General features: G+C 43.4%; 1 protein-coding gene across 1 annotated transcript in view; it reads left to right on the top strand.

The window, feature by feature from the left end:
- The window catches only part of Ikzf3 (IKAROS family zinc finger 3), a 95,084-nt gene that overhangs the window by 20,271 nt on the left and 48,200 nt on the right, over nt 1-26,613 (top strand). Inside the window, exons 2-3 of the mRNA XM_036194613.1 lie at nt 9,897-9,950; nt 11,737-11,838. Of these exons, the coding sequence (XP_036050506.1) occupies nt 9,897-9,950; nt 11,737-11,838 (156 nt within the window). The remainder of the gene's footprint in view (nt 1-9,896; nt 9,951-11,736; nt 11,839-26,613) is intronic.

Genomic DNA, 26,613 nt, shown 5'->3' with positions numbered 1-26,613 from the left:
AGTGCTTGGATTTTGATACCTCATGCCAAACTGCCAGTTTTTAAGCTTTCAAATTCATTGTTTCTTATGTCTTAAGTTGTTGCCAGCATCTAATGGCTGATAGATTGAACCTTCTCAATTATCATAGGATAAAGGGATTGTATTTTTCAAATCAAAAACTGGAACATAACCTGATTGCTGTCTATGCTATAAAATATGAAATCAGTATTGCCCTGAACAGTTTTGTGTAAATTATTACCCTGAAAGTACGAGCAGATTCATATTTTCCAGCTATTGAGGAGCTGGCGAACCATTATACCCAGAGGCAACAAATTACAGATTCTGGACAAAAGGTAATTTAAAAAACCTACCACCTTGCCAGGCAGTCATGGCACTCGCCTTTAGTCCCAGCATTCAGGAGGCAGAGGCAGGTGAATCTCAGTGAGTTCAAAGCCAGCCTGGTCTACAGAGTGAGTTCCAGGACAACCAGGGCTACACAGAGAAACCCTGTCTCAAAAAACCAAAACCAAACCAAACCAAACCAAAACCAAAACCTACCACCTGAAAGGCATTAGAAACAGCCTGTTTTATGGTTCTGTTTGTTTGTTTGTTGTTGTTCTGCCTTAAAAGTAGGCTCCATTTTAAACCTCAGAATTACTAAAGTTTGAATACAAAATCTACAGTCTTACTTAGTTAAAATAAAACCAACCAACCAACCAACCAACCAACCAACCAACCGTAGCAATAGAAATAATGGTGGCAATCCTGGGATGGAAGAACCCAGAAGGGAAGTATGAATTCTCTGGTTGATTCTTGAAGTAAATGTGTGTGTGTGTGTGTGTGTGTGTGTGTGTGTGTGTGTGTGTGTATGTGTGTTTACATTCTACCCAATCTGAAATTTAAATATGAAATTCATGTTTCTTCAGGGTGACCAAATCACTCAGATATCCTTGGAATTATAAAATGTCTATGGTCCCTTTGGTCACTCTAGCTGCTGCTCCTCACAGGTCAGGCAGAATGTGAACTTTAACCCAAATAAGATAACTACATGTTTTATAAAGTGAAAAACAACCACAATTAACGCTCCCCTCAATTCCTATATAATGCCCAAAATACAATGCAAAAGGGTTGGGGTCAAACAAAGGAGCAAGAAACTGTGATGCTTCCTTCAGAGAAATGGAACCAGTGATGACTGGCTCCAAATGATGTAGATATTGAGACTAGAGCAAGGATATAGCACAGCTGAAGATATGCTCAAAGACGTAAAGGAAGATACGCACACAGCGAGTTAACAAGTGGGAAGTGTCGGCAAAGAAACTACAACAGACGTGAAATTCTAGAATTTACAATTTCAATCTAAAACTCAAGGAAGTCTTTGGATGGGTTCAACAGTAAATTAAGATGAGAAAAGTGTGGGTAACTGGGGTACGGTGGGGTGCATGTCTGAAATCCCAGCACTGAGAAGGTAGAGGCAGGAGGATGGTGAATTCAAGGCTAGCCTAAACTACACAGCAAGTTTCAGGCCAACCTGGGCTACACACTCACAGCCTGCAATATAAATATATATTACACACACACACACACACACACACACACACACACACACACACACATCACTGTGAATGTTAGAGATAAAAACACTAGGATGAGAAAGGCCAGTCTTGGGGAGGTGTGGGAAACAGGAAAATCTCTAACACTCATGTAACTGAAGTCACAGAAGAAAAACAGGAGCAGAAAAGGTAGATGGAGGACTAACTGCCAGCTGAGAATGTTTCAAGTTTGTTGAAAGCCCTAACTTCACAGAAGGGTTCAAGTAGAAAATGCAAATGAAATCACATCGAGTCCTGTCGTGGCCAACTGCTGAAAACCAAAGAGGAAACAGCCAAGAAAACTCTGAAAAAGGGAACACATGATAAATGGAGCAAGAACACACCGCTGACTTCTCACCAGAGAAGTCACTGGAGAATCTAGAATTCAGTGCAGCATTTAAGGGAACAGAAGAAAAAACAAAAACTGTCCACTGAAGATTCTTTTGCCTTTGTTTTAGGTCTAGGCTGCCCTGGAATTCACTATATAGCCCAAGATTCAGACTCATGGCAATCCTCCTGCACTGACCTCCCAAGTCCTGAGATAACAGGTGTGAGCTGCTATGCCTGGCTCAGTCCAGAAATATATATTTGAGACAGGATCTCACAACGTTGGCTTGGCTGGCCTGGAACTCATTATAGAGGCCAGGCAGGCCTTGAATTCAGAGATTTTCATGTTGCTGCCTCCCAAGTGCTGGGATTAAAGGCGACATGCCTGGAATCAGAATTGTGTGTCTAATTAGATTTTGTTTTAAAATGTTTTAATTGTTTTTTATTTTATGTGTATGAATGTTTGTCTACATGTATGTCTGTGTACTGTGAGTGTGCGGGGTGCCTAGAGAGACCAGGAGAGGTTGTTGAATGTTCTAGAACTGGAGTTACAGACGGCTGTGAGCCACCATGTGGGAGCTGAGAATTGAACTCAGGTCCTCTGGAAGAGCAGCTGGTGCTCTTAACCACTGAGCCATCTCTCCAACTTCCTAATAAAATATTTTATAAGATTGAAAGAAAAGTAAAGAAAGACACATCCAAATAAATGAAAGTTCAGAGAAATTGTCCCCGTATAGTTGCACTATTATAAATGTTAGCTAAAGTTCTTTAGGCTTTAGTTAAATGATATTAGACAAGAACCAGACATTCATGAAAAAAAGAAAAAGAAAAAAAAAAAAAAAAAGGAAAAGCATCAGAAATGCTAACTATCTGGGTAAAGCCAAAGTAAAATTTCCTCTTAACTTCTGGAAAATCAAACGTGACTGTCTGCAGTAAACATTAATAATTGTCTCGTGAACTCTGTGATATATTTAGACGTGATAACTAGAGTGTAAAGGTTGCAGAGCGGAAAAAAGTTCAGATGCCTGCAAGCCGTGGTGAGCTGGTGCAACCATAATGGGGCAGACTGCAGACAATGGAAGCTGTGGAGGATAGCCTCAAGCACAGGCAGGAGCAGACAGGTGATGAGAGCCTTGGGGCATTTGGGAGTCCTCTTTCAGCAGCTGGCCAGATGCCAATGCACAGAAGAGGCCAACGACAGCCAGTTGAGGCAGAGGCAGGCAGATCTCTGTGAATTCAAGGCCAGCCTGGTGCTTACCATGGAGCTCCAGGCCAGCCAGTGTTATATAGTGAGACCCTGTGTCAAAACCAAAAGCAAAACCCATCCTGAAATAAATAAATAAATTGACTGAAAACGTAGACTTTTTTTTAAAACTATAGTGGAGTAGAACTGGAAATCAATAGAAATCTTTTTACTTTTTGTTTTGCATTTCACCTTTACGAAGGGCTTGAACCCTGGACCACGAACATGCTGATCTATCACTGAGATGCATCTCTTGCCCAGAAATCAATAAAAGTGAGAGAACAGAGAACTCGCTAATTCTACTAAATATCTACAAATTAAATGAGCATAAATCAAATAACCTGTGGACGGAAGCAGTCTCAAGAAGACTGTAACTAGACTATCTTGAGAATAAAACACCAAATTCGTAAGATGTAGCAAGTATTATCCTCGGGGAGAATGGATAGGGTAAGTGTTCACAACTAGAAAGTGGGCATTAAAACCATTTGCTGCGGTTTGGCCTTAACCGGTTAAAAGGGAAGAAATTAAACCCAGAGTAAGCAGAAGAGAGAAGTAATGACGGGCACAGAAGTCAGAAGAGAAAATTAACCAAGTCAAAAGTTGGCTATTGGAGGGCCATCTGCCCAACAGGGAAAGAGACTGCAGATCACCAGAACGGAAAGGGAGCAAAGACAGAGACGACGGGAGACCGCAGGAATCTCATCCCGATAAGTTTGACAATTAGGAAGACTAGGCAAAACCTTTGAAAAGTGAAACTGTTCGAAACAAATGGGATAAAAATCTGAATTGGCCCAGCCTGGTCTACCAAGCAAGATCCAGGAAAGGCGCAAAGCTACACAGAGAAACCCTGTCACAGAAAAACAACAACAACAACAACAACAACAAATAAATAAATAAAAAAAAAAAAAGATGAGGCTGGTAAGTTCAGATCTAGAGTGGGAATACACAGTAACATGACTCTTAAAAAAATGAGAGGGGAAGGGCTGGGGATTTACTCAGTGGTAGAGCGCTTGCCTAGCAAGCACAAGGCCCTGGGTTTGGTCCTCAGCTAAGAAAAAAAAGAGGGAATGCTACAAAACAGCAGTAAGATCTAATGAAGAAATTAAAGAAAAAAGCTATAGGCCTGAGCCATTCACAAGCATAAACTCACGAATCCTTAAGGAGCTCTTTAGTGCGGGTCCTCAAGCCACACCACAGCAGTTACATCATACCCAGGCAGGGTTTTGTCCCAGGAATGCAAGGCTTGTAATCTTAGGAACTGATCTCACTGTGAAATCAATGTAGTTCATCCAAATTAACGGAGCAGATCCAGGAAAATCATAAAATTTCAACAGGTGCCTTAAAAATATGACAAATATCTATCTGCATCCCAGCATTTGGTAGTGAGCTGGACACAGGAATATCACAAGTTCAAGGCTATCCTGGGCTACATAGCAAGTGCCAGGTCAGCTTTGATCCCATAGTGAGACCCAATCTCAAAACAAACAGAGAAAAAGGGAAGAAAGTCTATCTCTCAGCAAACCAGGAATGGAAGGGAGTTGCTTGGGTCCCTGGAAAACCAGTGGTTAAAGTAATTTATGGTGAAATATGAACCCCTCCCCCCATCAAAGATGATAGGAACGGGACATGGACCCTTCGTCATGGCTTCTTTCGATTGTTCTGGCAATTCTAGCCCATGCAGTATGGCAGAGAAGAAACTGAAGACCTAAAGGTTAGAAAAGGGGCTGGAGAGATGGCTTGGTGGTTAATAGTGCTGGCTGTTCTTCCAGAGGACCCAAGTTCAGTTCCCAGCACCCACACGGCAGCTCACAACTGCCTGTAACTCCAGTTCCAGGGGATCCTCTGGGATCCTCACACAGACACACATTCAGATGAGATACCAATGCACATAATAAAATAAAATAAAATAATAAATAAATACAAAGGTTGGAAAGGAAGACATAAAATGCTTCCAATTTGCCAATGGTGATTAGTTATGTTGAAAACCCGAAGGAAGATGCTGAATCACTAAAGTTAAATTGCTGTAGAAAGATTTCAATAAACAGAGTCATTATGAAAACTGGATATGTATTTTAAGATTCTTTTACATTTTACAATTTATTTGTGTGTGTGTGTGTGTGTGTGTGTGTGTGTGTGTGTGTGTGTATGATAGCCTGCATATGGAGGTCAGAAGAAGAATTTCAGAAGCAAGATTTTCCTTCCAGCATGTGGACTCCAGAGATCAGCTTCTGGGACTGACAGCATACCTACTGGGCCATCTTGTCAGACCTTAATTATATCACTAAATATAAATGCAGAGAGAGCACACATGACTTGACAAGATACTTTATACAGGAAAACGTGCAGGTAAATACCTGAAAAGAGATACTATTGGTAGCTTTTAGGGAAATGTAAATTCAGATCAGAAATGCATCTCTCAAGATGGCTCTCATTTAAAATTCTGATGATGGGGCTGGAGAGATGGCTCAGCAGTTAGAGCACTTGTTCTTCTCGGGGAAGAAGCCAGTTTCGATTCTCAGTCCTCACATCTGTTCCAGGGGATCTGAAGCCCTCTTCTGATCCATCCTGGCACCAAGCATGCACGTAGTGCACATGCAGGGAAAACACTAACATGAATAAATCTAACAAAAAATTTTAAATGGTAACTTGTGGGTTGTCTCAATTAAAAACAATCCTGATGACATGCTCGATGTGATGCTGCATGTAATCCAACGCTGAGGAAACTGAGGCAGGAGACTCCAGTTTGAAACCAGCTTGGACTACATTGTGAGACCCTGTCTCAAAAAGCAAAATCAACCAAAATTCCAATGATATCAAATATGGGCGAGGATGCAGGGCCGCAGGAAGAATGCATATTTTGCTGGTGGCACAACCACTTTTGAACAAGTTCTGGCAGTTTCTATTAAAACTAAACATAAAACTACTCCATGACCCAGTAATTCAACACCTGGATATTTACTCAAGAGATATGAAAGCATATGGCCACTGAAAGGCTTTTTACAAGGATCATCATACCACAGTCTACTCCTGAGAAAAGCAAACACATCCCAGCTGAGGGACAGTCTCTAAAATACCTGCCTGTCTCTCAAAACCATCAAGGTCACCCAAACAAAGTCTGAGACACTAACCAACCAGGAAGAGCCTAAGGGGACACAGTAACTAAAGTACTGAAGGCATTGGATGGAGAGGAAGGGAATCTGAATACTTAGTGTCATGACAGATGTCTGTACATGACTTCTAACAGACATCCCACACTGACAGTAAGATGTTAATTAATAGAAGAGGCTCAGTATGGAGCGTGTGGCAGTCCTCTGTACTCACTGTCATAATTTTCCTATAAATTAAAAGCTCTCTTAAAATTTAAGTTTATTATTTAAAGTGTTTAAAGATCAATTTTATACTCTCTTATGTGTATGAGTGTTTTGCCTACATATATGTATTTACACCACACATGTGCCTATTGCCCTCAGAGTTCAGAAGAGGGCATCATAGTTCCTGGAACTGGAGTTACAGGCAGTTGTCAGCTGCCGTGTGAGTGCTGGGATCTGAACCCAGGTCCTCTGCAAGAGCTGTGAGTGCTCTTAACTGCTGAGCAATCTCTCCAGCCTCAAGTTTACTCTTTACAAAAAAAATAGGGTAGTAGTTTTCTGTGTTTTTGTTTTTGTTTTTTGTTTTTGTTGTTTTTTTCGAGACAGGGTTTCTCTGTAGCTTTGGAGCCTGTCCTGGACTAGCTCTGAAGACCAGGCTGGCCTCGAACTCACAGAGATCCACCTGCCTCTGCTTCCCGAGTGCTAGGATTACAGGTGTGTGCCACCACCGCCTGGCAGGGTAGTAGTTTTGTTTAAAATAATCAATACTAGAAATATCTGGGTATGATGGTACACACCTTTAATCCCAGGAGGCAGAAGCAGATGGCTCTCTATGAGTTCAAGGTTAGCCTGGTCTATGCAGTGAGTTCCAAATCAGCCAAGACTACATAATAAGGCTCAAAAAACAAAAACAAAAACCCAAGAATAACAAAACTAGAAACAGTTTAAATGTTTCTCAAGAGAAGAGCAGATGAGTGGTGGGTGATATACAACCTCATGTAAAAAATGAACTATTGAGAGGCACCACTGAATGCATGGGTCCCAAACCTTTATGTTAAAAGAAGCCATAGACAAAAGCATTTGTATCATATGTCTGTAAGATTTCATTTTTACACAGTTCTAGAATTAGTTGAGACAGCGACAGTGGAAACGGTGTCTGGAGAGTGAGTGAGAACTGATGAGGAAGAGGCTCCTGGGGAAACCCTCCCGAGATGATGGAAACACTGTCTTTGATTCCTTTGTCACCCTCCTCCCCTCTCCTCCTCTCTCTGTCCCCTTCTCCCTTCCCATCCCTTCCCCATAGAGTCTCATATGTAGCCCAGGCTGGCCTCTAACCATAGACCTCAGATTCCTGAGTCCTGGGATTTACAGACATGAGCACCTACATCTGGATATTCATGGGAATTTGCATTACACAGGGATATGCACTTTTGAAAAGTCATTGAATGGCATTTAAAATATAGGCAATTCCCTGCATATAAATTTTACCTTAGTATCTTACAAAAACATAGAATTTTAGTATTGTTTATGATGTTATAGGGATGAAATACACTGATACCTCTAACTTTTTTTTTGAAGATTTATCTGAATTGATGAATGAATAGGGGAACAAATGGGGAATGGTGTGTGATGAAATAAAAACAGTATCTAGTTGCAAGGAGTCTTTCTCTGTCCTACTAGCTCCCAAATAATGACATGGAGGCATCTAATTAATTATGAAAGCTCAGCCTTAGCTTAAGCTGGTTTCTACCTAGCTCTTAAAACTTAAATTAACCCATGTCGCCGGGTGGTGGTGGCACATGCCTGTAATCCCAGCACTCAGGAGGCAGAGGCAGGTGGATCTCTGTGAGTTCGAGGCCAGCCTGGTCTACAGAGCTAGTCCAGGACAGGCTCCAAAGCTACAGAGAAACCCTGTCTCGAAAAACAAAAAAAACAAAAAAACAAAAAAAATTAACCCATGTCTATTAAGCTATGTGCTGTCACGTGGCTTGTGGTGTGTCCTGCTTCCTCTCCACCTCCTCCAACATCCTCTTCCCCTCTCTCTGCCTGGAAGTCCCGCCTAACCTCTTCCTGTCTAGCTCTTGGCCACTCAGCTCTTTATTTAACCAACCAGAAAGTGCATCTTGGCAAAGACACATCTTCACAGTGTACAAAAAATTATCCCACAACACCTAGTACACAAAACTGTAGAACCCAGTTGGCGATTAATAAGTGCTCACTGCATGAGCTCACTGTGGTGTCTGCCTACTCTCCCTTCTCTCTCTACCCCCCCCATTTTCTTTTATAAGCTTTTTATTTTTAACCATGTGTATGTGTGTGTCTGTGTGTGGGAATATGCGCATGAGCTCTGATACCCTCAAAGGCCAGAAGAGGGTGTTGAATGCCCTGGAGTTGGAGTTACGGGTATTTGTGCGCCACCTGATGTGGGTCCTGGGAACTGAACTCAGATCTCTGGCAAGAGGAGTGTGTGCAGTGGTTAAGGAACCACTGAGCCCTTCCCTCTCCTTGCATTTTTAGCTGTGCAGCCCTTTCCAGACTAAAACTCACTATGTAGGCCGTACTGGGCTCAAACTCCCAGCATTCCATTGCATCAGCCTCCTAAGGGCTGAGGTTACCGCAGTGCACCGCAGCCCATGCTGGCCTTGAACTCACAGAGATCCACCCATGCTGGGATTAAAGGCATGCGCCACTGCCACCTGGCTCTGGGTTCATTTTATATTTGAAAATATTCTGAATAAAATGTTTGGAGGATGGTGGTGGTGGCGGCGGTGGTGGTGGTGGCTCAGGCCTTTAATCCCAGCACCCGGGAGCCAGAGCCAGAAGGATCTCTGAGTTCGAGGCCAGCCTGGGCTACAAAGTGACTTCCAGGAAAGGTGCAAAACCACACAGAGAAACCCTGTCTTGAAAAACAAAACAAAACAAAATGTTTGGAGGAAATTGGCTATGAGGGCATAGATTTATAATCTAGCTACTCAGGACTCTGAGGCAAGAGAATATTGACTTTGGGGCCAGCCTGAGCAACTTAACTCTCCCCCTTCACCTCCCTCTTCTCACTTCCCAGGTCCCCTCCTGTCTCTTTCAGAGAGGTCATACAGATTGCATAGATTCTACTGTGGATCACTGGGATTTGGTTAACCTTTTTCAATGGACTGGTTTGGATAAGAACAAATCATGAGTAGTATAGTTGGGCTTGACGAATATTGTTTCATTCTACAGCAGGGACCAGCAAAATTATGGGAAACAGTACAGGATATCTAAAATTCTTTCTGTAATAACTCACTTTTAAATTGTATTTAACTTAACTTTTGGAATAGGGTCTCACCATGTAGCCGTGGCGTGTGTAGACCAGGCTGGCCTCAGACTCACCAAGATCCACTCAACTCTGCCCTGAGTGCTGGGATTAAAGGCGTGCGACATCATGGCCCGCACAATACACTTTTTCTCCTTCTTCTTAGTATATTGGGTCTCCGACGAACATTCTTAGGTGCGGCCTGGAAAATTCCTTCCATCCTCCTTACAGCACCGTTAGGGGGAGCATGGAGAAAGCTCTGCCCTGAAAAGGAATTCTGCTGTGAGGCTTCACAGAGCCGTGTCCTCATTCAATCCAGAACACTCAGATCCTGTCGAAAGGTGTCTGTGTAGCTAACACCTATACCCCTTTCTTTTTAGATATACAACCAAATACGGAGCTGAAAGGCACCGAGGAGCAGCCTCTGCCCACAGGTAATGCCAAGTCTTTGCCGTAGAAGCACGATTTTAACCAAAAGCACCGAAGAAAGAGGAGTGCTCTTATTCTGATTATAGTAAAAATGCAATGGGAAATGAACACAGCTCCTTCTACTGATAAAATACCTTCTCCACTAACATCATAAAAACAGCTCCTTTTGCTGATAAAATACCTCCTTCACTAACATCATAAAAACAGCTCCTTTTGCTGATAAAATACCTCCTTCACTAACAACATAAAAATGTGCTAGGGGGTAGGAGATAGCTCTGGGAGATAGCTCACAAGGGCCTAAATTTGGACTCCCGACATTGTATAAAAGCCAGGTGTGGCAGCATGTACCTGTAATGCCAGCACTGAGGGACAGAGATAGGTGCATCCCAGTGAGCTCTAGGCTCAATGAGAGATCCTGTCTCAAAAAGTAAAGCAGAGACAATAAAGGAAGGCCTTCAAACACTTAGGCATACAACACACACACACACACACACACACACACACACACACACACACACATGCTTTAGCCCTAGAGTCAAACTACATTCCAACTAATGTTGATCATTGGACTTTTGTTCACTTAATTGATTTTTTTTTTAAGCTGAGGATTGAACCCAGGGCCTTGTGCTTGCTAGGCAAGCGCTCTACCACTGAGCTAAATCCCCAACCCGATTTTTTTTTTTAAACCAAGTAATTCTGGTAAAGACAATAGATTGAATTTAAATGGTTTAAGCTTTACTTTAGATCAGTGGCCAGCAACCACTTCTGGAAAGGATCAGAAATTCATCATAAAATCTCTTCCCTGGATCCTTTGTTGTTTTTAATAACCCTTGAAAATGTTGACACCGGGTTAGGGATTTAGCTCAGTGGTAGAACGCTTGCCTAGCAAGCACAAGGCCCTGGGTTCAGTCCTCAGCTCTGGGAAAAAAAAAAAAGTGTGAAAATGTTGAAACCATCCTTTTCCTGGACCTGTACAAAGCAGGTATGACCAGGCCATAGTTTGCTGACCCTGCTCTAGCTTAGTCAGGAGGGTCTTGATTGAAGTCAGGCCAGCATAGACTGTATAAGTGAGCTTGAAGCTAGCCTGGGCTACACAGGGAGATCCTTGTTTTTAAAGCACCAAGAAATGAAATGAATGAACGAAGGAACTTGAGTTCTATTATGTTTTGCATAGAATTACACTTACGATATAAACAGAGAAAATAGGTTTGGCATACAGAAGTTTCTAGGTTTCCTTTCAGGAGAGCATTTCTCTCAAATTGGGTTACCTCCCTGTGTTCAGGCTCAGTATCTCTTAACACTACACATTAATACTTGGGCACAAACAGCAATAGCATCCTACCAAATATCATGAGATACACCAGTGAAGAAAGAATTGCTGTCTAGATGGAGCGTGAGTTTTTTATAGCGCAGGTGAAAGAAATATTCACAGGAATTGTTAACAGCAGAAGGATGCATGAATCTCTTTTTTTTTTTTTTTTTTTTTTTTTTGTATGTGGAGCTGAGGATCGAACCCAGGGCCTTGCACTTGCTAGGCAAGCGCTCTACCACTGAGCTAAATCCCCAACCCCGGATGCATGAATCTCATTCACAGTTCTAAATTTGAGAGCTTCCATATCTACACCCTTGGGACTAGCAAGGTGGGTACTGCTTATCAGTACTGGAAGCTGAGTCTAGCATTAGTGAGGGATGCTGGCTATCACTGATGGTGACTTGGATGTCGAACTGAAGGCATAGCTATACACATTTCTTCAAGTGGACTGCGTCCTTAAAACTCCCTTTGTCTTTCAGAAAGCCCAGAGGCCTTGAGTGACTACAGTTTAAGCAAACCTCATGAAATAGAAAATGTGGACAGTACTGAAGCCCCAACCAATGAAGATGAAGATGCAGGAGGTAAACCATGTGATGCGGTTAAAACTTCCTGGTTACAGATAGAGTTAAGGTTGAATGTGAAGAAATCAGCTTGCCAGTGAAAACGTCTATTTGTGGGTTCAGATTTGCTCATTTGATATATATTTGCACTTAATAGTTTGTTGCAAGATGAAACCAATATTGGGGTGGAGAGGTGAATCAGCAGTTAGGAAGTCCTGCTGCTCTTCCAGAGAGTCCTAGGTCGGGTCCCCCCAACCCATGTTGGGTGACTCATTATCACCAGTAACTCCAAGTGACCTTCTGTTCTCCATGGACACATGCACACAAATGGCATATACACATACAGTGTGTGTGTGTGTGTGTGTGTGTGTGTGTGTGTATTACACCAATATTTTGAAAATTTAAGATACTCATTCATTGTTTACACTATATTAACTTTGCTTTAAGGCTATTTATTTGCCAGATTTGGTGAAACATTTCTGTAATCGAAGCTCTTGTGTAGCTAAGGCAGGAGGATCATGAATTTAGGGTCGTTCTGGGCTATATAGCCAAAGCAATGTATTGAGACCCTGTCTCAAACAATGCAAAAATGAAACATGTTCATTTTACCATTTTCCATTATAAAAATAACACACGTCCATAGCTTGGAGTATTTTCCAACAGCCAGTTCTCAAGAAAATAACTGGGTGGCCAACAATTCAATTCTTTTAAAAGTTTTATTTATTGTTATTGGGGTAGAGGTGTATCTGAAGGTCAGAAGATAGCCTGTAGGGGTCGGTTCTCTCTCCATCAAACTCAGGATGTCAGGCTTAGTCTCAGTCACCTGTATCTTTTGAGCCAGCTTGCTGGCCTCTATTTCTATTCTTTCTTTCTTTTTTCTCTTTGAGACAGGGTATCTCTACATAGCCCTGTCTGTCCTGGAACTCTCTCTGTAGAACAGGCCTCCAGCGCAGAGATCCACCTGCCTCTGCTGGGACTAAAGGCATGCCCCACCAGGCTGGGCCCCCTAGCTTTGCTTCACAAAGTGCCCCAAAGTGGTCTTGATTTTGTAATCCTCCTGCCCCAGCCTCCCAAGCATTGGTAGTGTACACATGCTGGCGATTCTGAAGTTGTGTCCCCCACCCCCCAGCTGAGGGCCGAACCCAGGGCCTTGCGCTCTACCACTGAGCTAAATCCCCAAGCCTTTTTTTTTTTTTAAATGTATACAGAAGAGTGTGCGATACTGAAGTTTATCTCATTTCTTGTTAACTCCAGGGAATGAGTCTCTTGGCTCTCAAGCTCCTTTTCCCCCCTTGCTTTTAATTCAGCTTTTATGTTTGATTTTGTTTCATGTGTGCTTGAGTGATGTGCATCACACATGTTCAGGTGCCTGCAGAGGGCTTTGGATCCTTTGGAACTAGAGTTACAGGCAATTGTGAGTCTTCCTGATGTCAGTGCTAGGAACTGAACCCAGGTCCCCGACAAGCACAGTAAACACTCTTAACGGCAGAGCCTCCTCTTCAACCCCAGTTCGTTTGTTTATTTGTTATTGTTATTATTTTTGTTTTTTGAGGCAGGGTTTCTGTGTAGCCCTGGTTGTTCTGGAACTCTCTCTGTTGACCAGGCTGGTCTTAAACTCAGAGATCCACCTCCCTCTGCCTCCCGAGTGCTGAGATTAAAGGCCAGTTTATATAATAGTTATTAAAAACTTTAGGGGTTGGGAATTTAGCTCAGTGGTAGAGCACTCGCCTAGCAAGCGCAAGGCCCTGGGTTCGATCCCCAGCTCAAAAAAAACCAAAAACCAAAAACCAAAAAAAACTTTAATGACTAAAAATTATTGAATAGTCATTAAAAACTGTCTACCTTGATGAGATGAATCATTTGACCCTCCTCTTCTGTTTTTCCTCATTTTCTTGTTAATTAATGTAACATTTTTGTTAACAACTGTGAGATCTGTGTGAGGAGCTGACGCAGGGAAATCAATGGATCTTCTCGGACAGCTGCTCAGTTTCAGAGCAGTGAAGATAGATGAGTGTCCCTGCCAAAGGGTCCTCTGTAGCAGATGCCTCTTCCTAGCCTCTGTGTCTATCTACTGGATACCCATTCCTTACAGGGCCAGTTATAGTGCCCGTATTTTCATACTTCCTGCATTCTTGATACTCTGGCATTAGGGGTCTTACAGAGCCAGGAGGAGACTGCCCCTCTCACAGGTAGGCAATTCTGAGGGATTATTATTAATATTATTATTATTATTGGTTTTTCGAGACAGGGTTTCTCTGTGTAGCTTTGCGCCTTTCCTGGAACTCGCTTTGGAGCCCAGGCTGGCCTTGAACTCAAAGAGACCCGCCTGGCTCTGCCTCCCGAGTGCTGGGATTAAAGGCGTGCACCACCACCACCCGGCAATTCTGAGGGATTATAATGGTCTCGACTAGGAAGTATATCAGCTGTTTTTTCTGGAATGTTCCCCTTGGCATTTATAAAGAGAGTTCCGTAGACCACTTCAAGTTAAACAGGCCTTATGATGGTGACTCTTATCCAATGATCCAGGATGGTAGTTCCCTCAAGAATAATCTGTGATTGTTCCATAGTGAGCTGTGAGCCCGTATGTGTTTGACCACCATGCGCCATCTGGAAAGTAAAATTCAGTGCTAGAGGATTTTGCTCAGGGTAGAGTGTGTACTTATAACATGCAAGGTCCTGGGTTCGATCTCCAGGCCTAGAAAGAAAAAGAAAAGAGATGAGTCAAAATACTACCCCTAAATATGCCTATAAGCTGTTCTAGTAGGGTTCTTCAGTTATCTGATGACACTGACTTACAAAATAAGGTCGCTCTGTCCACACCCTACCCCTGCTTTCATTTCTTGGCCTTGTCCTCCCATCCCTGGACCGCCTTCTCGATAGCCCGCGTGTGCGTACATGTTTGCATTTGTGTGCGAACGCTGTATGTGCAGAAGCACATGGGTGAATGGAGGCAGAGGTGGATACTGAGTATCATTATTGGTTGTTCTCCACCATGTATGCTGAGGCAGGTTCTTCCACTGAACTTGGAGCTTGCAAGTTCACTAATCTGGCTTGGCAATTGGCTGGAGAGATCCCCTGTTTCTGCCTCCTGACGCGGGCATTACAGCTGGGCTACCATACCTGCCTGGCATTTACAGGTGTGCTGGGGATTTGAACTCAGGTCCTATGCTCGTGCAGCAGATGTTTTAGCCACTGATCCGCCTCCCCAGCCCGTGTCCAGCTGTATCATAGGCGGTATTTTGTCCCCATGTACTTGTTTTCCCTTTAAGGACACTTTTAGGTTTTGTGTGTGTGCATTGGATTTTAGCACTATATGCTTGTTTAAAATGCTCACATATTATGGTGATCATTATGATGACAAATCTCATTCACTATTGCTTTATAAATGTCACTTGGATCTCATCTAAAGCATCTTCTCTTTAGAGACTGTTTCCCTGACCAAAAAAAAAAAAAAATTTTTTTTTTAAGACAGGGTTTCTCTGTGTAACAACCCTGGCTGCCTGAAATTCACTCTGTAGCCCAGGCTGGCCTCAAACTCACAGAGATCCGCCTGCCTCTGCCTCCCGAGTGCTGGGATTAAAGGTGTGCCACCACCGCCCAGCGTTCTCTGACAACATTTTAACACAATGCTGCATTTTATTCTGTGGTGATACCCACCACAGAAAACTCTGGACTTTTATTTGTTAATTGTCTTCCGCTGTCCACTGTTTATTGACTGCCATTTAGGACATCGTTTTCACTAATAGATCCCTCACCCATAGCAGACACAAATCAACGTTCATTGCATGACTAAATGAAAGTCCTGGGTTAATTCTGTCTTCGTGAGTCTACATAGTTCTCTGAAGAAAAGTACTTTCTTCTCAGACTCTTTTTCTTTTGAGTGATTGTTCAAGACCAAGAAATCGAGTTCCTCGCCTAATAGTTCTGAGATTCAAATCACAGTGTTAGCTCATATTCCCGATCTGCCGAGCTGTACATTAATTTGTGCCAGTTTTTAACCACAGACTCAGAAAACGCTGCTGTGCAGGATGTGGTCATAAGTGCTGAGGAAAGGCTCATGGTGTCTCTGATTCGGCAGCTTCTTGACGGTGACATCCATCGAGTCACATTCAGGATGAGATAAAGTGGTGGCAGCTGTGCCCACATTTCTAGGTTAGAGCTCCCGAGGTCTGGTAGTCAGCACGTTGAGTTTGTGTTTGGAATAACAGCAACCTCTATCCAGCAACTCATCTGGTAATTGATAATCATGTTAGAATTTCCTCTGGGTTCAGAAGAACCTCTGAGTTAATACTCAAACATAAACATAAAAACAGATACTATCCATGCAACAATAAGAACATGGTAACACATGCCTGTAATCCCAGTACTCATAAGTCAGAGGTAGGAGGATCTTTGTGAGTTTGAAGCTAACCTGGGATAGGACTACATGGAGAGTTCCAGGTCAGCCTGGGATAATGGAGAGTCCCAGGCGAGCCTGAGCTACAGAGTGAGTTCCAGGCCAACCTGGGATATATAGAGAGACTTTGTCTCAAAACATATAAAACAAAATAACCCACCCAAATGCTGTAAGCACTCAGTTTTCCCAGTTGGTGACATATGGAAATGTCACGCTGTTCTTGGTGGAGAATCTAAGGTGTGATCAGTTAGTGTAAATAACTGGGAATAGGGGAGAAACTGGGTGACCACCCTTAAAACTGGCCTCGAACTCACAGAGATCTGCCTGCTTTTGCCTTCCGAATGCTGGGATTAAAGGTGTGCACCACCACCGCCCGGCCATTTTTTTTTTTTTTTAACAATATATTCTCAGGAACTCAGTGCGGAGGTTGGCAAAGTTATTATCTGTAAATGGCCAGATAATAAATATCTTAGGCTTTGTGAGCCGTATAACTTCTATTATATATTTCTTAACTCTGCTGATACAGTGCAAATCAATCAGAGAAAATATATACAGGCATAGGCATGGGTGTGCAGCCAATAAAATTGCTTATAAAGACAGATTGTGGGTGGGATTTGACTTGAAATCATAATCTACAAGAAATTGTTAATGCAAACATTTTAAAGAGACATCAGTAAGGATTATAACTGTTACCATTTCTAAAATTAGAACAATATACATCCCTAATAAATGTAGCTCATACCACTGTAATTTACATAATTAAACAAAAATAAAATCTCATGTAGATTAAATGTTATGTTAACATTTAGTTGCTTCCTCCTTTACTCCTGAAGACACATGTCTATCAGCTAATGTACCTAGTACATTTACGTCATCTCAAGTTACTTCTCTGATGAGGCCTTCTTACACTGCCCAGCTCTCCCACTGTGTGCTCTTAAAACTGAGTTTCTTGGAGTATGTTTAATTAGTGATTGTTTACATGCCTAATTTTATTTTATCTGGAATTATTTGTATATATGACAAAGTTTAGCTCATTACATCATAAATCTAAAAAAATAAAAAAAATAAAAAAGAGGCCTAGGTACTAGAGAGATGGCTCAGTGGTTAAGATCACTGGCTGCTCTTCCAGAGGACCCAGGGTTCATTCCCAGCACCCACATGGTGGCTCACAACTGGCTGTAATTCTGGTTCCAGAGATCCATACCTTTCTCTGGCCTCCAAGGGCACCCTCATTCAGGTGATGCACAGATGTACGAGCAGGCAAAATACCCATACACAGAAAATAAATTCTTTTAAAGGAAGTCTAGTTGCCAAACATACATTTTTTTTTTGAGATAATGTCTCACTGTGTACCCCTGGCTGGCCTAAAATTCACTGTGTAGACCAGGCTGGCCTTTAACTCACAAAGATCCACCCACCTCTGCCTCCTGAGTGCTGGGATGAAAGGAGTGTGCACCAGATCCAGCAATTCACACCCCTGTGAAATGTTGTGATCCAACTGGATTGAAATGCACAAAGAATGAGAAGGTTCAGGGTTATTTTTGCAGCTTGATCATTGGTATATAAAATAATTGTTGGTGCTGGAGAGATAGCTTAGCAGTTGGGAGCACTGGCTGCTCTTCCAGAGGACTGGGGTTCAATTCCCAGCACCCACATGGCAGCTCACACCTGTCTGTAACTCCAATATCTGACATCCGCACACAGATATACCTGCAGGCAAAACACTAATGCACATAAAGTAAAAATAAATAAATTATTTTATAAAAGAATAATTGTTATTTATCTCTTCTTGATGTCCAGTTGTAACTGTCATCAGACTAATCTTGAGCAGTAGAAACAGCCCTGTTCAGCATTCCATGAATGCATCTTAGCCAGCTCTCTTAACACAAAAGACATTGGGATCCTCCTTGTAGATCTGAAATGCCAGCAAGATATGGTGAGGAGACAGGGTCATGGTGGATGTTCTTAGTTAAGACGAGGTCACACTGGGTTAGTGAGGCCCTAACTCCAATGGCTGGTGACATTACAATGGGTTAATGTGACCCTCCAATGGCTGGTGAGGTCATATTGGGTAAGTGTGACCCTCCAATGGCTGGTGAGGTCACATTGGGTTAGTGTGACACTAACTCCAATGGCTGGTGAGGTCACAGTGGGTTAGTGTGACCCTCCAATGGCTGGTGAGGTCACATTGGGTTAGTGTGACCCTCCAATGGCTGGTGAGGTCACAGTGGGTTAGTGTGACCCTCCAATGGCTGGTGAGGTCACATTGGGTTAGTGTGACCCTCCAATGGCTGGTGAGGTCACATTGGGTTAGTGTGACCCTCCTATGGCTGGTGAGGTCACAGTGGGTTAGTGTGATCTTCCAATGGCTGGTGAGGTCACAGTGGGTTAGTGTGATCCTCCAATGGCTGGTGAGGTCACAGTGGGTTAGTGTGACCCTCCAATGGCTGGTGAGGTCACAGTGGGTTAGTATAGCCCTAACTCCAATGGCTGGTGAGGTCACAGTGGGTTAGTGTGACCCTCCCATGGCTGGTGAGGTCACAGTGGGTTAGTATGATCCTCCAATGGTTGGTGAGGTCACAGTGGGTTAGTGTGACCCTCCCATGGCTGGTGAGGTCACAGTGGGTAAGTGTGACCCTCCAATGGCTGGTGAGGTCACAGTGGGTTAGTGTGACCCTCCAATGGCTGGTGAGGTCACAGTGGGTTAGTGTGACCCTCCCATGGCTGGTGAGGTCACAGTGGGTTAGTGTGACCCTCCAATGGCTGGTGAGGTCACAGTGGGTAAGTGTGACCCTCCAATGGCTGGTGAGGTCACAGTGGGTTAGTGTGACCCTCCAATGGCTGGTGAGGTCACAGTGGGTTAGTGTGATCTTCCAATGGCTGGTGAGGTCATAGTGGGTAAGTGTGACACTAACTCCTATGGCTGGGGTTTTTGTAAGAGGAGAGGAAGTAACATAGAGAAAGAAAGTCATGTAACAGGAAGTAGAGACCAGAGTTGTGTTGCTACAAGCAAGGGATACCAAGAATTGCTGGAGCCTTTAGAGGGACTATGGTCCTTCTGACACCTTCAGACCTGTGAAGGAGTTCATTTCTGCTGTCACTTGGTGTGAAAGCCCTGGGGAGGGGACTCAAGCACAAATGTGCAAGGGAGGTGGGGTGAATAGCTGATGTGACACATGCTGACTCCACCTGTTTGCATGGCAGCTGCTCAGAACACGTGACTTGAGTACATGCAGAAGTCATCTTCGTCAGCTTTCCATTGCTTTAAACAATATACGAGAACAGCAACTTAAAATCAGCCGGGGGTGGGGGGTGGGGGTGGCGCACGTCTTTAATCCCAGTACTCGGGAGGCAGAGGCAGGCGGATCTACAGAGCAAGTTCCAGGACAGCCATTACTTTGGGTATAGGTCGAGGCTCCCAGTTGAGTGTTTTTATGGGATTCCTGGGTGTGCAAATGAACTGGTCTCTGTTTCTGGTACCTTCTCTCAGGCTCTTTTCCTTCTGCTTGTTTCATCTTATTAGATGATATTATTATCCCTTAAAAGCCTGTTTGTGTTCTACTGAGAGACGGAAAGGGGGGTGGATCTGGATGAGAGGGGAGCACAGGGAGGAACTGGGAGGAGTAGAGGGAGAGGAAAATGTAATTAGGACATATTATGTGTGATTAAGAAACTATTTTCAATAAAGGGGGGGGGAACTAAAAACAAAAAGAGGAAAGATAGCACATGCCTATAAGCCTACCACTCAGGAGGCAGAAATGGGAGGATCAAGAGTTCAAAGCCAAGCCGGGCAGTGGTGGCGCACACCTTTAATCCCAGCACTCGGGAGGCAGAGGCAGGAGGATCTCTGTGAGTTCGAGGCCAGCCTGGTCGACAGAGCGAGATCCAGGACAGACACCAGAACTACACAGAGAAACCCTGTCTCAAAAAACAACAGCAAAACAAAACAAAACAAACAAAAAAAACCCCAAAGATTTCAAGGCCAGTCTTGACAATGAAATAAGTTTGAAGCCACTTAAGACCCTGGCTCAACCAAACCAAACCAAACCAAACCAAACCAAACCAAACCAAACCAAACAGTAAGTGGAAGGTCAGTTTGGGCTTGCAAGTCCCAAGGTCTCAGCCCACGGCTGCTTTGCCCATCATTGTGGGCTCACAGCAAAATAATCATGGTGGAGTCCACAGCAGAGCAAAGCTGTTCACTTCATTGTAGCCAAGAAGCAAAGGGGCGGGGGGAGGGACAGGGACCTTAATAAACCTTTCAAGGACTCCCCAGTGACCCACTTCCTCCAACTAGGCCCTCCCCTGAAAGTTTCCATTGCCTCCCAGTAATGCTGACAGGTTAGCAACCTAGCTTTAGCCCCAAGTGTTTGGTTGACATTTTGGTTCCTAATCATAACAGTGGCTAATAGGGATTGTAAAAAAACGAGGGGATCAGTAAGACAAGCAATGCAGGACATTGGTGGCCTAACTCAGACTCCCTAAATTTCCAAAGATGGACAATTTAGGTAAATGCATCTAGAATCACAGTCTCCTAACGTGCATGCTCATGGCAGACTCCTTCTGTTTCCTGTGGGAAATGGTGGAGATGGTCATTCAATTTCAGATGAGGAAGGACTGGGGTCTCTGTCTTGGCCCTTCCACACTCAGCAACACATTCTTTCTACAGGGCCTCGGTTGGGAGGGCTCTCCATCCCCTCAAGTTCTCATTCACCCCCCCACCCTCACCCCTACCCCGCCCCGCCCCGTGCCCCTGGGCACGCTGATATCCATTGTGATCCTGTTCCAAGCCCAGTTTTCAGGGACTTGTGTTGTTTGTGGGAGTCAGTTCTTTGCTTTCACTATGGGGATCCTGGGGATCGAATTCAGGTCGTCAGGCTTGGCAGCAAGCACCCTTGCCTGCTGAGCCATCTCTCTGGCCTTCAGTGTGTTTATTAAGGTCTTGCCTGGTTCCAAGAGGAAATTCACATTTGATACTTTGTTGGAAGGCCTTAAATGGTCTCCATGGTGACACCTTGAGCAGAATAGTTTAAGATAACTAGAAATCTAGAAAGTTTGCTGAAAAAAAAAATCCTCTCTTCCTCATAGTTTCTTGTTTGGAGGTGGGAAGGATTGGAAAAGGGGTCCATTGTAGTTCAGGGCAGCCTATAACTCACTGTGTAACGAAAGTTAGCCTTGTATTTGTGGCAATCCTCCTGTCTCAGGCTCCTGAGTGCTGAGATTAGAGATGGCATGCTTTAGTCCTTTCTGCTGTCTACAATCATCTTGTGCTCATAAGAAACATTAACACAAGCCGCTTTGATGCTGCCAAAGAGAGAAAAAAACAAGCCGCCTTTGCGGCTCATGGATGCTAATCATGCTGCGTGTTGATGTGTGGGAGGGAGGGCTGGGGCAGCTGGAGAGACCACGTCAGCCTCTGCCTCTGTTCGCCAAAGCTCCGCGGTATAGCTCAACGCACGTAAAAACCTGCTTCGAAAGGAAGTGCCACGTTTTATCAAAATATTACATCTCTTGCGCCCAGAGCAAGGCCTACTGCTCATGGGATGCAGGAGTTGCAGGAGTTATCTTTCAGCATCAGCACTGCGCCACTGCAGAAGTTCTCTTTCTGTGTGTGTTTAGATGGGCAGAGTCGCAGCTCCCACCGTCAACTAGGGGCTGTGTTGATGATAAGACCAAGATGTCTCTCCTTGAGTCTTCTTGACAGAAAAAAAAAAGCATCACTGGGTTTTCTTTCTTTTTTTTTTGGCCAACCCATGAAGCAGAGTGAGGTTAAAGGAATGTGTAGGCATGCATTTAGTGTCTGCAGGAGAATGGACAGTTGAGATGGTTAAAACAGAAGTCAGCCCGCTGTTCCTGGTGGTTCCTTGGAGAGGTTGCTGCCTCTTTTCACAGTGGTCTCGGAGGTGTGGTGATGTTGGCGTCTCTTCTTGGTCAGGCTTGGGCACACGAAACACCCACAGGAGCTTGCATCTCACAGCAGCTGCTCCTGCCAAGTGGATGCTGGCCTCGGATGAAGTTTGGCATTAGCCGGGGCAATGGGGCATGATGGCTCCTGGTGCAATTGGTTACCACACGAAGACGCCCTACTGAGGGACAGAGGGAATCCCAGTGGTGTGCCAGAGCCAGCATGCAAGTCACTTGTGAAATTTTCAGGAGTTGTGTGAGCTGGCAGGCTTCACTAGTAACTCGAAACTGGCTGTGGTCAAGTATTTGTAGTACTAAATGAACACGATTTCCCAACCCCCATGTTAAATGTTAGGCATTCACCAGCTTACCGTAGACTAGGGGCTGGTCTACCTGGCTCACGGTGCCATTTGTGTGTGGAGAGGGGAAGCAGCATGCTGGTTATTTCTAATTATTGTAGAGGAGATTGATGTGAGAGATGAAATCTCTCTCTATATATATATAGTAAATAGGAGGCAGAACTTATAAAATAGCTTCACATTATTGTGCAGTTAATGAATATAGTTGGTGTGGGTATGCACTAATCACAAAAGGCACAAGGCAGGAGCAGAAACGTTCAGCCTGGGAACAGCTGCCGTGACATTAAACTCAAAACTCTCAAAGACTCCCATAGTAATGGCTTCCTACCTACTCCCACAGGATAAGGGCCAATGACCACCATGTTATAACTCCATTTTGATTATAACTGTTATGGCAGGGGCCTACTGCAATCCATCATGCCCTAAAGAATCATCATCGTCTTCTTCTAATTCTCCTTCTTCTAGTTCTCCTCCTCCTCTTTCCCCCTCCTCCTCTTCCTCCTTCTTTTTTCTTCTTTTAAAGCAAGGTCCCAGGCTGGCCTAGAACTCATTGTGTTATCCACAGTAACCGCATACTCAAGTGATCCTCCCACCTCAGCCTCCCAAGTGCTGGGATTATAGGCACTCACCACGAATCTATTTGTATTCTTTAATATCAGAGTTCTGGACAGATAGTAAATGTCCATGCTTGTTACTTTGTTTCTTTCTGCCTTTCCATTCACCCATCCATCTATCCGTCCATCTATTGGTCTGTCCATCCGTCCATCTGTCCGTCCATCCATCTGTTCATTCACCCCTGCATTGCCCATAAGTACTTAGTAGATAATTGTTTGATTGAGTGAAGAGCATGTGAGGATATCTTGGCCTTGTGAACCTTAGTCTTTAACAGCTTAGCTATTTCGCTAGTCCGACCACGTGAGCTTTATTAGCAGTGATCTTCAGATCTTGGATGGGTAAAGATGATTTTAAGAGAACTAATTTTGGGTTGGGGATTTAGCTCAGTGGTAGAGCAAGCGCAAGGCCCTGGTTTGGTCCTTGGCTCTGGAAAAGAGAGAGAGAGAGAGAGAGAGAGAGAGAGAGAGAGAGAGAGAGAGAACTAATTTCTAGGTCGTCAACTTCAGTGTGTTCTTTTCCTGGTCTAAACTGGTGGCCCATGTGGTTGCGACTCTCCTTTCCCAACGAGCCTACTCCAACTCATAGTTCAAGTGACTACTTTCAGGATAAGAAAAGGACTCTTAGATCATTTCTTTGACCAAATTTCTGCAAGTTGTATCCCTCTGCCCTTCTCAGAGGCATCGCCTGAACATGCCTGCAGTCCCAACATTCAGGAGGCAAAGGCAAGGGAGTGTGAGTTTGAAGCTAGCCTTGGCCACATAGTGAGTTTTGGTCCAGCTTGAAGAACAGAAAAACCAATTTCTTAATAGAGAGATTCCTAATTATTTTCATTTGTATTCTTGATAATTACTAAATAAGAACTATAGCTGTATTATTTAATCAATCTTATGCTAATTATTGCCATAATTCAATTTAGAAAAGCATTGAGCATACCTACAGTCCTTATACCACTATTTATAATCTGTCGAAGCAGTAAGATTACTGTGAATTGAGGCCAGTCAGGGCTACATAGTGAGTTCCAGGACAGCCAAGACTAAATAGAGAGACCTTGCCTCAAAAGTAATAAAAAGCAAAAATACAAAATTCAATGTATAATTTGTTTACATGTGGCACCTCATTGCAACCAAAAAATGAAAAAAACCATTTTCTTATGTAATTTTAATGAGGAAACATACAACAGGGTGTTTATAGTGTAGGTGCAGAGCAATAGAAGAGTACAGCATGTGAGGGCAGCTCATCAGGATAAGGTTTTATGGGGAAAGCACACTGGAAATAGAAGTTCATGGAGAAATGCTATATATATATTTTTAAAAAGCTTGTTTATATATTAGTTAATTTATGGCAGGATGAATCACATGACTAATACTGGTGTTGAGTAGATACTTTTTTACATCTATTAATTCATTTATTCCACCAAGTGGGTTCCGAGGACGGAACTCTGGTCATCAGCCCTGGTGGCAAACACCTTTACCCACTGGGCCATCTCACCAGTTTGCATACTTTTAAAAAGATGTAATAACAGTTCCAGGTATGTTCCATCTGGGACTGATGGGCCACATGCACCCCAGGATAGCTATGAATGTGGCCCAACATAGAATCCTAAGTTTATTTAAAACACTGAGAGGTTTTTTTTTTTGTTGTTTGTTTTTGTTTTTTTTTTGCAAATTTGTTTGTAACTCAGTTGTGTGATTCTCAAATGTGAACTTTGTAGGTGACAAAATTGCTTCACAATATTAAAAGATTGGACACACCCAGAGCAATCAGTATTTATAACAAAGAAATATTTGTGGATTTGTTTAAGAGTAAACTATGCTGGGCAGTAGTGGCACACACCTTTAATCCCAGCACTCAGGAGGCAGAGGCAGGTGGATCTCTGTGAGTTCGAGGCCAGCCTGGTCTACAGAGTGAGTTCCAGGACAGCCAGGGCTACACAGAGAAACCCTATCTTGGGATTAAAAAAAAAAAAAAAGTAAACTATGATGGAAAAGTATAAATGCCAATTTAGTACCGTCTTAATGTCTCAGTGTATAAGGGAGAAGCATAATATTTCCAATTTCTTTTAGGGACACTTGTGAGAAGATTTGAATGCCAAACCACTGTTTGTACAAGGCACAGTGTAGAGACACCTTTCATGTGAGCCTGAGCTAATTTAAAGGTCTAGGGCAGAATTTCTCAGCCTTCTATCTCAGGGTTTGAGAAAAATCTCTTGGTAGCACATTGTTTCACGTTGCTTGGCATACATATATTTTAAGAGGTCCACAGCTCAGAAAAGATTAACAGGAGCTAACCAAAGTGTCTCCAGTCTTAGGGCTCATTTTTTGAAATGTTACTTATTTTATTTGTATGCCTAAGTGCGTATATGTGCAGATGCCCACGGATGACAGATGACAGGATGTCAGATCCCCTGGAACTAGGGCTACGGCAATTGTGAGCCCCTGATGTGGGTGCTGGGAACCGAACCCCTGCCCTCTGGAAGTGCAGCAAGTATTCTTAATTACTGAGCCTTCTCTCCATAACTCTTGACTTCAGTGTTTTGTTTTAATGATGTTTTCATGTTGTAGTTCCAACATAAAAAAAAAAAAATCTTGTTTTCTGCTTAGAGAATAACAGATGGACACACCCCTCCTTCCTTTCCTCCTATTAGTGTCTGGGATTGAACCCAGGTCCTCTGGTCTGATAGTGACTTCTCCAGCCTGTCTGTCCCTCTTTGGTCTGCAATCCTCGAACCTAGCCCAGGACAACCTTTTAACTTTATCTCTCACTGATCAAGGCTGTTCATTTTTCTTGATTGTGGTGGAGGAATGTTTTGGGTGCTTTATCCATAGGAAAACAGTGGATGGAAATTTGGAGGACAATTTAGAAAGGAAACAGTCATCTTCCCCTGACTGTTTTGTTATGTGGTCTTTTCTAGCATTTAACTGGAGGCCCAGCAACAGGCTGACAGAGTATTCAGGTTAGGGTTAGCAAACCTGCATTTAAAAGTGACTGACTAGCTTCCAGGGCCCTGGGTTTTCAAGTGTCTCACCCACGGCAGAATGAATAAAGACATCAGAGGCAGGCCTGAAGGAGGACCCTGGTAATCCAGCCCTTGGCGTATAACCTTCAAACACCAATAAACAAGATTAACTGGGTTTAACATGTGACCTTTCTCGTTTTGACTGGTAAGCACAGATGTTTTCTCATTTAGCTGCCTAGTTGAAAGCTGTCCTCGCTGACTGCAGTTGGAGCTAGATTTGAGGTTGCAGGGATGACAGTCTTGAAAACTATACTCTTCAGCGAGTGACGCTGTCTAAACAGTAACATATGGAGACCCACGGTTTAATAATTAAAAATAATGTGTGACCTTACCCATAATACATTTGTTAATTATGTCAACCGAAGAAGTAAAAACAGGATCATGATAGATATTTCGCTATTTTCGTCGGTCTGGTGGCATTCAAGACAGTGACAAGATTTGTTAGAGACAACCCTTCCGCACCTGCGCCTGCCGAAACAGAAATCCCAGCCAAGCCTTTGTTACCC

The sequence above is a fragment of the Onychomys torridus genome, chromosome 8, assembly GCF_903995425.1.
Source record: "Onychomys torridus chromosome 8, mOncTor1.1, whole genome shotgun sequence".
Taxonomy (NCBI): Eukaryota; Metazoa; Chordata; class Mammalia; order Rodentia; family Cricetidae; genus Onychomys; species Onychomys torridus.
Note: the sequence above shows the minus strand (reverse complement) of the source record. Positions and strands in the feature narration are given on the sequence as shown.